This window comes from Caenorhabditis briggsae, assembly GCF_000004555.2.
Source record: "Caenorhabditis briggsae complete genome, chrI, whole genome shotgun sequence".
NCBI classification, from domain to species: domain Eukaryota; kingdom Metazoa; phylum Nematoda; class Chromadorea; order Rhabditida; family Rhabditidae; genus Caenorhabditis; species Caenorhabditis briggsae.
In genome coordinates, this window is record NC_013489.2 from 9,124,861 (window position 1) to 9,134,847 (window position 9,987).

The 9,987-nt window shown below is 40.3% G+C and overlaps 6 protein-coding genes across 6 annotated transcripts in view; 3 read left to right on the forward strand and 3 right to left on the reverse strand.

Annotated features, from left to right (window-relative positions):
* Positions 1 to 858, reverse strand: part of CBG12313 — a gene marked incomplete at both ends in the record, with an annotated part of 2,214 nt that extends 1,356 nt beyond the window's left edge. The window contains 4 exons of the mRNA XM_045239535.1: positions 186 to 288; positions 431 to 515; positions 562 to 711; positions 765 to 858. Of these exons, the coding sequence (XP_045094826.1) occupies positions 186 to 288; positions 431 to 515; positions 562 to 711; positions 765 to 858 (432 nt within the window). The remainder of the gene's footprint in view (positions 1 to 185; positions 289 to 430; positions 516 to 561; positions 712 to 764) is intronic.
* Positions 859 to 1,490: 632 nt separating this feature from the next.
* On the reverse strand, positions 1,491 to 6,709 carry CBG12310 (the record flags this gene model as incomplete). The annotated part of the gene is made up of 7 exons (XM_045239541.1): positions 1,491 to 1,541; positions 3,471 to 3,617; positions 3,663 to 4,436; positions 5,521 to 6,090; positions 6,151 to 6,250; positions 6,295 to 6,507; positions 6,558 to 6,709. The coding sequence occupies 7 exons, from the start codon at positions 6,707 to 6,709 to the stop codon at positions 1,491 to 1,493; spliced, it is 2,007 nt and encodes a 668-aa protein (XP_045094825.1).
* On the forward strand, positions 2,636 to 3,040 carry CBG12312 (the record flags this gene model as incomplete). The annotated part of the gene is made up of 1 exon (XM_002639557.1): positions 2,636 to 3,040. The coding sequence occupies one exon, from the start codon at positions 2,636 to 2,638 to the stop codon at positions 3,038 to 3,040; it is 405 nt and encodes a 134-aa protein (XP_002639603.1).
* On the forward strand, positions 4,553 to 5,486 carry CBG12311 (the record flags this gene model as incomplete). The annotated part of the gene is made up of 3 exons (XM_002639556.1): positions 4,553 to 4,579; positions 4,626 to 5,261; positions 5,304 to 5,486. The coding sequence occupies 3 exons, from the start codon at positions 4,553 to 4,555 to the stop codon at positions 5,484 to 5,486; spliced, it is 846 nt and encodes a 281-aa protein (XP_002639602.1).
* Positions 6,710 to 7,041: 332 nt separating the features above from the next.
* Cbr-atp-3 lies at positions 7,042 to 7,781 on the reverse strand (the record flags this gene model as incomplete). The annotated part of the gene is made up of 3 exons (XM_002639554.1): positions 7,042 to 7,257; positions 7,329 to 7,426; positions 7,472 to 7,781. The coding sequence occupies 3 exons, from the start codon at positions 7,779 to 7,781 to the stop codon at positions 7,042 to 7,044; spliced, it is 624 nt and encodes a 207-aa protein (XP_002639600.1).
* Positions 7,782 to 8,652: 871 nt separating this feature from the next.
* CBG12308 lies at positions 8,653 to 9,699 on the forward strand (the record flags this gene model as incomplete). Its single annotated transcript, XM_045239563.1, has 5 exons — positions 8,653 to 8,694; positions 8,741 to 9,014; positions 9,101 to 9,228; positions 9,317 to 9,533; positions 9,587 to 9,699. 5 exons carry the CDS (start codon positions 8,653 to 8,655, stop codon positions 9,697 to 9,699), a joined length of 774 nt encoding a protein of 257 aa, XP_045094824.1.
* Between the last annotated feature and the right edge of the window lie 288 nt (positions 9,700 to 9,987).

Here is a 9,987-nt window from a genome sequence, read left to right on the forward strand (position 1 = left end):
GCCGATTTTTCACTGAAAATGGGATTTTTGGTACTGAAACTGAAATTTCAGCACTTCAAAGGTCTCGTGAGCAGACTTTGACAACTGATATATAGGTTTTCGAACATGCTCTTTCGATCTATTTAGGTGGTTTCTGCTGACTCCTACCTTCACTTAAAAGGTTCCCTTGTTAGTGGATAACCTACATTGTGAGCAGCTTGAAGAGCATTTCTCTCTGTGAATTTTTGTACGGTCACTTCCATTTGCTTATTGATGTAAGCACTGAGAGCTTCAACAGAACGAGAACTTCTGAAAAATGTATTAGTCTTCAATATATTCTAATAGTAAAAGATTCACTGTAGAACTTCTAAAAAAAGCTTACTATTAGTTCACAAATCCTTATTCAATTCCACTGTCAATTTTATAACAAGGTCAACAAATGATAACAAACCTGTATTCTCTTTTTGTAACTTCCCCGTTTCTGAACAATTTTAGTGTTGGATACTTATTGACATGATATTTAGTTGCAATGTCATCTGAACCAGAATATTATTATCTACGAATAAGTGATATAAACCCTACTGTTCTTGTCAGCATCCACAGAAGCCCACATAATTTTTCCAGGTGCGGCATCTTTGAATTTTTCTGAAGCTTCCAGGAAGATTGGTTTGAGCATCTGCGAGAAGCGGCACCAATCGGCGTAGAAATTCACAAAGACGAGCTCATTGGATTCTGAAAAAAACATGTTTAGTCTTTTATAAACGCTACTGAAACAAACGACTCACGAATAGTCTGTTCGAAGTTTTGAGATGACAAAGATACAACTTCCGCGGTCAGACTAGCCGGAAGAACTAGTAGTAGGATTAACCACCGAAGCATTTCTGAAAACGATCAAAATTATGCTTCTGAAAAAATCAATTCATGAGATTCTGAGTCAGTGAAATTGAGTCGAAGACACGTGTACTTTTTGCCCGTTGGTCATACACCGCCCAGGAGGCATTAAAAATAGACCGAAATGTATGGAATCATATGAGACGCAGGCATCGAATCAGAGGAGACGCAGTTTGAGAGTCAGCGCTGAGCACCAAAGAGAAAGTGTATGAGGGGGAAGAGCTGGGCGGAGAGAAAAAGAAAAATGGAGAGCAGCTTTACAAACGATTTTTGCATGTGAATACCAGCTTTGTGTATCATTGTCGGACATATACACTGACAATACTCAAACGTTTTGAAATGATGTGAAAACGAAACACATACTTTTTAAACTCAAAAAAATCACAATAGAGTATACTCAACTTTAGATGAGATGTTAGAAGCCAGCATATAAACTACGGATGGTAACCATCGAAGGAAAATATGTCAAATATGGCCTATACATGAATATTATTTTAAAATCTTTCATTCCAACAAAAACAACGGAAATCAAGTTTGAGAGAAAAAAAACATTTTGAATTAACAATAACAATGTGACTGAAGAGAAACAAGAAAAGAAAATACAACAAGCGGCGGATCGATTACTCTCCAAGAAGGTGTTTTTTGTTGATGGGACGAATTGCTCTTCCAGCCTGAAACAAACAAATCGTTACTATTTTTCTTCCTTCCCAGAATATGTACTGAATGCATTTTGAACCTAGAATCAAAATCATAGGCTCCGTGCAAATTTAAGAAAGATGATGTCATTTTATGTTATGCATGAAAAAACATGGAAATAGCAGGGGGGAAAGTAAAAAAGAAGAAAAAGAAGAAGAGCGCTTCGCAACAAAGTGAGCGAAAACTCAACAAAATTTCCTTATTCACTGCTCAAGCACATCATCGATTTTTTTTTCCAAGAAATACTCCAAGGAATACATTCAAAAACTATTTTAGTTTCACCGATGTTCCAAAAAACCGTATGGGGAAGATACGACAACTACAATTTTGTCTTACTTTCAGTCAACAACATCATTTCGATTATTTTGTGTGACTCGTCATCCTAGAGATAGAAATGTAAACAATTGAAATTTCATGTTTTTCTATTTAGACCTTGGAAAGTTTTGATGCTAGATATTTTTGTAACTTTCTCTCTCTCGATCAGAGGTGTTTCCAAGAGATTATTTTTATGTCAACATGAGCAGAATTCAATATTTTTCCGTTTTCCAATAGCCCAGTTCTATATCCCACATCTCTCTTAAATTTTTGACCTAAAACCTTTGTCTTTCAAATAAACCACACATTTTTCCACCTGACTAGAAACATCTACTCTTAGTGTGAATGACCCCAGCTACGGTGGCGACCATATTCCACTAGGTCATCCCGGCCTTGCGGACACAACCTGAATGTCCACATACGAATAGAGCCATCCGGCACTCTGCGTCTCCTACGGACCATACAACCTCTTTTTCTATTTTACACATACATACACAAGAAATGCAAGCGCATCTAAGGGAATTGTCCGACAGAGAGAGGTAGCGAAAGAAAGACAATGAAGGGTGGGGCATAAGGACAACGAGAACGACGTCCCTCGTCATCTCCACGGCCTCCTGTCGTCATATTCTCTCATTAATTTTTATTCACATTCTGGTTGTGCTAGCCAGGAGAGCAAAAAATGTTTCTTCTTTCTCATATTTATTCTTCTAAAGACATCGCCCAATCGATACCTTTTCCAGAAAATCCTATCAACATGAACTCCATCGTCAATGGTCTCTACAACTTCGTCACATCGACCGTCGTCCCAACGGTCACAGAGCAGGCCACCAATTTGGTAGGAGGCGCATCTGCGATTGCTGGTGGAGCTGCTCAAGCTCTCACCCAAATCAGTCAGACCGCTCTCGAATGGGGATCCGGGTCAGAAGATGCGACGGCTTCATCGGAAGTCTTCTCTTGGGAGCAGCAGAAAACCCAGTCTACTGAGCAGAAAAGTGAGGGAGAGACCAGTGTGCATCGTGAGGAGGCTGGCCCATCATCTGCGAACACATCGATCGAATGGGAAGTGGTTCAAGAGAATCCAGAAGACACGGGACCAATCAAGCACAACCAATTCGAGATCGTTCAAAACGACTATGACTGGATGAAAAACTCCAACTGATGTGGGCATGGGTTCATCCCATTTTCGGGTAATAAATAACACTCACTTATTGAATTTCTCTTTTTTGGTAATATTTACCTGTTTTCTGGTTGTACATGCATATTTTTTCAATGAACTAGTCTCCTCATAATCAGAGCTTTTCCCGTATTGTGAACAGCAAAGATCTACAAGTTAGGATCGGTCTTTCAGTTCGAAATCACAGTTTTCTGATTCAGTCAGCATTTCCCCTACACCTTTTCCTACCATCCTTCGAATCTACTTTGTTCTATTATTATGTTCCTATTTCAGTTTATCTCTTTCTTGTATCGCATGCATACAGATTTTCCCCTTTTTAATGTATCCCGGACTTTCTCAGTTACTTGCTACTTTTCGGGTTTATAAATACATGTTTCTTCAACTTTATATTTTGTAGATAAATCTTAAAATATACCTCAACAACAACTGCAGGTTTGCACAGCTCATCGCGCATTTTTTCCATGTTCCATTCAAGACCCAATGGTTGTTTGAGAACAGCTTCATAGTCCTCCACCCGCGAATAAGGGAATGGTAATGAACGTGGCTGGATTTTCCCGATACCCTGAAAACGGAATAGTTTCAAATCTTCTACAGATAATATACATACCTCTTTGGCAGTCATGCTCTCGGCAATAATCAATCCGTTACGTTCACCATCTTTTCTCTTCTTCTCTTTCGCCTTGACCACGAAGTTACGACGGCGTTTCTTTTCTGTCATTCCTGGACCAACCCATGATCCCCATCCGGCGAGATTCAAATCAATGTCTTTCACTCGTTCTTTTTCTTTTACACCTTCTTTCTGTGCTTCGAAATCAGCAATGACGTCGTCATCCTTGAAGGCTTCATTGATAACCTTAGATGCCTCTTCATCAAACTGATCCATTTTTTCGACAAAATCAGACGACACTTGAGTCAAATCGTTATTGTTCAGCTCTAGAAACTTGCTCGGATCCAACTCAATCTCTTTTTGACGTTCTTCAGCAGCATGTACTCCAGCTGCTTGTACCGCTTTTTCAACTTTGTCTTCGAACGTTTCTGCTTTTCGAGCTTCTAATTTTGGGTTATAATCTTTGTCAACGTAGGAAACCTTTCCGACCGTTCCTTTTCGAGCCTTTTCCTTTGCTTTCAACACTTTCTTCTTTTTATTTCGTTCTTTTTTTTCTTCATCTGTCTGCCAAGTTTCATCAGCATCGAAGAGATTTTCTTCTCGAGACGTCCCAGTAATCGCAGATATACTTTTCAAAGCAGCAGCCTCTTGACGTTTCTTGGCTCTCATTTGAGCAAGGGTGATTTTTTGGGCTTCAGAATCGTCTAGGAACGAGTCGACAAGTGCTGCTCCAATTTGTTTTTTTGATTCCTCATCGGCTTCTTGAGCGGCATCCTGCAAAAATTCGACTTTAGCGTGAAAAAATCAGGCTTTTGAATTCTTCAGTTGAGCATTTTCAAAATCAAACAGGTCCGGAAGTTGGAAAAATATCGATAACTAAATCGCAAATGATGAGCGGGGAGTTACTCGGTGATCAAGTAAGCTTTGAAAAATGAGCAAACCAGCAACAATAATTCATTCCAGTCAATCCTCCAAATGCTCATCCCAATCGTTCAACTGGTCACAGTCATTTTTGGTACCGTTTTCTCTATGATAAACTGTGGCGGTGGATCGAAACAGAAACCAAAAAAAGGCTCTGCTGAATCCACTGGTACTACCGGTGGAACAACCGGAGGAGGAACTACTGGTGGAGGAGACGATGATGACGACGAGGAAGAAGAGAAACGAAAAAAGAGGAAAAAGAAGGCAGCAGCAGCAGCGGCAGCAAAGAAAAAAGCAGCGAAAGCGAAAGGGAAAGTGCCTCCTGGAGCTCCTAAACCTCCAAAAAATCGAGCTGCAATTGCTGACACGCATGATCCAAATTATCAAACTTTAGCAGGACTTAACGATAACGTTTTTGATCAAAAAGGTGGAGGTGCCACAGGGGCAGGTGTTGCTAGAGGAGGACCAAAGGCTCCAGCAGCTGGATCGAAACCTGGAATGGCGGGAATTCATGATCCTAATTACCAAACTCTCGCGGGACTCAACGATAACGTCTTCGAACAAAAAGGTGGTGGAGGAGGGGGAGGGGGAGGAGCAGGAGGAGGTGGAGCTCCAGGTGCTCCGAGAGCTCCAGCCCAAGCAGGAGGTAAAGCAGCCACTAATGACCCCAACTATCAGGTAGCATAACTGTGCTGAACTGTTGATCCAAAAATATTTCAGACTCTTGCGGGACTCAACAACGACGTATTCGCAAATAAGGGTGGCGGTGGTGGTGGAAATGGAGCACCTCCAGCTCCTCGTGCACCAGCTCAACCCGGTGGCAAAGCAGCCACTCATGATCCAAACTATCAAACTCTGGCTGGTCTCAATCAGGATGTATTCGGAGCAGACAAGAAGAGATAATTGAGAGAACTGCGAATAACTAACAAAAATTTACCTTTAGTAAATCATGAATGCTTTTCTTCTTTTTTTGGACACTTTCGTTCGGTGCTTCGGCATCGCTATCAGCGTCAGCAGACGAAATTACTTTTGCCTTCAGCTCTCGTCCCATTCTGAAAATTTTCCAAATTGAAATAGAGATTTTGTATCGGATAGCTAGATATAAATACCTCAAATGCTCATCTAAAAGTTTCTTGACTTCTGGATTACGACTGGCGTGCTTTTCCAGCATTTGCTTGAATTTCTGGTTTTGTCCACGATGTTTCAAACTTCCTCTCTCCATGATTCTTTGCAAATCCATTTCTGCTAGCTTTTCGTGTGCGGCCGAGGGATCACGAGTCACTAAATCGTCGAATTCTTTGAGAAGCTGCTTCCTTTTTTCTCTTTTCAAAATTCGATGGTATCCTTTTGACTTGATCTTCTTCATATAGCGATTCTTCGCTTCCTGGATTCCGACGATTGCGCGCATTCGTTGCATTTGTGAAAGGCGTTCTTTTGCCATTTTTATATCCGTAGCTTTCATCACTTCCATCTCCTTTTCTGTCAACACTGGTTCAGTTTTTTCATCCTAAATTAAATTTTTTAAAATATTTTTTTACTAATCAATAGTTCAGACTGGAATACTTACACCCCACATGACTCCGTCCGGCTTTGTGAGAGGGAAGATTAACTGATCACTAATTCTGTTACTTTGAACAAGTTCTGTCCAATTTTGTGTGACTTCTTTCCTGAAATGAAAAAATGAGGCATACTGAAACATTAAAATTCTTACTTCAAATCAGTGAAAGCAATTTTTCCTTCAATTTCTTTACGAGCTTCCACATCTTTGAGAGGAATCAACGTTTTACTCTTCAATTTCTTTCTTGCTGATTTTTCTGATCCACTCGCTTCGGATTTGCGTTTCTTGCCTTTCTGACCTGTTGGCGTTTCAGTGACTTCTAGATCTCCAATTCCGAGACTCTGCTTTGCTTTGTTTGTGGATGGTCTACAAAAATAATAATGGAAATTTTCATGGTTGCTGTATCTGATAGTCACCTTGAAACTGTAATGTGAGAAAGAAGAGAACTTGCGTCAATCTTAGTCTTCGTTAACTTTTTGAGCCGATTATTTTTGACAGAGCCAGGAGTTTGAATCGATTGAAGAAGCTTCTTATGAGCTACATCATCGATGTCCGAATCATCACTCATCGCTACCTGAACTTGGTTTCTGTGCCTGATATAAGTGTCAGCTTCGATTTGTGAGAAGTAAAAAGTACCGAAAATACGAGAGAACTGATTGAAAGCACCATTTTCACAAAACTATTTATTTATTTGAAGAAAATACAAAAAAAATTAAAAATCTGGACCCAAGCACAAACACTGCTGATGTTATGACCGTCCAAAGAACGAAGACAATACATAAAAATTGACTACTAAATTTAAAAATCACTTTCAGATGCAAAAAGGGGGACGAAGCATGTGAAAGGCTTGAATCGCAGATAAAAAAATCGGGATGAGGCCAAATTTTTCCTGTGTAAAATTTAGATGGCGGTGGCGAGAGCATCCTTGTATTTCTTGACGCGGGAAGCAATGGAGAGATCGACGTATTTGTCCCCGATGGTGACAACCAGTCCTCCAAGAATCGATGGCTTGACAGCGTATGTAACAGTCAGCTTTTGTCCAGACTTTCCGATCTTACTGAGGGCATCTGACAGAGCCTTCTGGTTGGAAGAGCTCAATTCTTCAGCAGATGTAACCTGAAAATGTTTTCTCATTGGTAAAACATATTTCGAGGTCTTTCTATTAAAACAGAATGAAATAAAATTACCTGAACAAAAAGCTCTCCGCGGTGAGCGCGCATGATGGATTCGAAAGAAGAAACAACAGACTCAAGCTTGTTAAGACGTCCGTTCTCGGCCAGAAGTCCTGAATAGTTTTCATTGTTTTTTTTAATTAGTTGCCGTTACATACCGAGGAAGTTTCCAGTTTCTTTGGAAAGTCCCAACTTCGTGGAAACGGCCTCGATAGCTGTTTTCTTCTTGAGGGCCTTGAGTGTTGGATCGAGAACGAACTCCTGGAACTTCTTATTGTCCTTGTAGACAGCACGGACGTTGTTAAGATCCGAGGAAATTTGGTCAAGCTTGTTTTGCTTGTGTCCGGCGGAATAAAGAGCGGCGGCGTAGCGTCCTTCAACTCCATGAACTTGGATTGGCGTCTTCACAAGTTGAGCCTTGGCGAGCGCAGCGCTCGTTGAGAATCCGCGTTTCATGATCTGCGCCATTACCTGTAAATTTATGATTTTGAATATTTGGAGTGTTAGAATCTAAAACGGACAAAAGAGTTTACAAATTCATATTTCGTAGAGCAGAAATTCACAATTGCGAGTCAATTTTTTTCCTAAAACTGGTTCAAACTTTATCTGTATAAAATTAGATATTTTGATGATACTAAATCACATAAGTGGCTCAGAACATCCTCATATAGTTTTGTTTTCTTTCCGAGGTTTTTGTTCACAAAAAAACAAGTTTTCCGCAAGAACGGTGTTCAAAAAATAACAGCTATCAAACTAGGAAAAATTACATTTTCATGATTTCTAGCGAAAATGATCAAAATCGCTTAAAATCAATGGAAAACCAGCTGAAAATACAGTTTTAAGAGAAAAAGGGCGGTCGTTGGCTGAGTAGCATTTTCTTAACCATAGCCCCACGTAAGCAGCGAAATCACCGACGGGCTGTTCAATGGGGCGCACTTGCTTTTCAAAAATTTGCGATTAGTGAGGGGCCGCATGGTTTTTTTAGCACATTTGTATGCGGTCATGAGAAAAACCATGCGGCAAAACCATGCCAGGGTTGCAATTTAGGCTCCGCCCCCGACTCCGCCCACTTTTCTCCGGAGTTTTTTTTCCCGGAAATTTTTTTCTCCGGAATTTGCGGGGTCTCTTGCGATTTTCTTTTGTTCCAAGTTTGAGAGATTTTGATTTCGTTATCAAATTCAAAAATCAGATCAGGAAGAAGACAATTATGCATTGATGAAAAATTCATCAGAATACTTAGAAAACATGTTTTACATTCGTTGTTGTTGTCTTGTTCTTTTTTATTGCATTACATCATAATTTTTTTCAGATCATGGGTTTAAAATGGTCCATCTTGGCAATGTTATTGGTGGCATGCGTAGTTGCCGTGGCTGAAAATAAAGTAAGAGTTTTGATGAATCTCTTTTATGATGTTTTTGAAACTTCAGAGCGCATACGCACAAGCCGCTGATAACTTCCTCGATGAACTGTCTGGAAAAGAAGTAGAAGCATTGAGCTTAACGCAAGAGGCACAAAAACATGATGGACACGATCATGGAAATCATGGAGGTCATGAAGGTCATGCAGACCATGGAAGTCATGGATCTCACGGAGTACATGGAGCACATGGAGGCCATGAAGGACATATGATGAAAATGTGGTTCCATGGAGGATTCGAAGAAGTTATTCTTTTCGATTTTTGGAGAACCGATTCTTTGTTTGGTAAGCTATTTCTCTGCATGTTTTGCATCCTATTCGTTGATCAGTGGCTGTTCTCGGTAAACACTTCAGAATGGAATAATTTTCAGGAATGCTTCTTTCGTGTGCTGCGATTTTCATCATGGGAGCTACCTACGAAGGCGTCAAATGGTTCAGAGTCTTCTTACAAATGAATCAATCGCAGAGCCAAGTTCTCGTCAATAAATCTTGTGTTGAGGTAAAGACAAGTTGAGATTTAGATCATAAATCCAATTATAATTGTCTTATAAATATATCTGCTCAAACTGATTTAGTTTGCACTTCAGACTACGCGGTCTTCTGGAGGAACTTGCCATCAATCCATTTCCCGATCACAGAGCAACAAGCCTCAGTCCGAACCATTTCTAGCTTCACCAATAACAAGAAACCCATCAAATTCTCCATTTTCTCCACATCGTCTCATTCAAATGGTTTTGTACATTCTTCAATTGGTGCTCGCCTACTGGCTTATGCTCATCGTAATGACTTATAATACTTATTTGAGTAAGCTAAACATATTTGGTGTCTTTCCCGTTCTATTCTCAATTTAATTTCAGCTGCTGCCGTAGTGCTCGGAGCCGGATTTGGTCATTGGCTATTTGCAGTGCTTCAGCTGCGAAGTTCTGATGGAGAGGTGACAGATTCGTTCCAGACCGACGCCTGTCATTAAAAGCGATCTCTGCCATCCACACGTCATTAAATTCACCAACACTTCCTCTAATTTCCCAAAGATTTCTTCATACTGCGACCTTAGTTTGTCATCTCCGGGTCGTTTGTTTTCTGCGCACCCATACATATTATGGGGTTATTCAGGGAGTCGGCAAAAAAGGAAAAAAACTCCGCGAAAACTCGGAGAGTGTTCCAATCTGGCTGAAACTTTGGGGAAACTGTAGAAAACTATAGGAAACATTTTGCCAAAGTTTGGGGTCAAAATATCAACTTTGAAAATTTGGCTGGA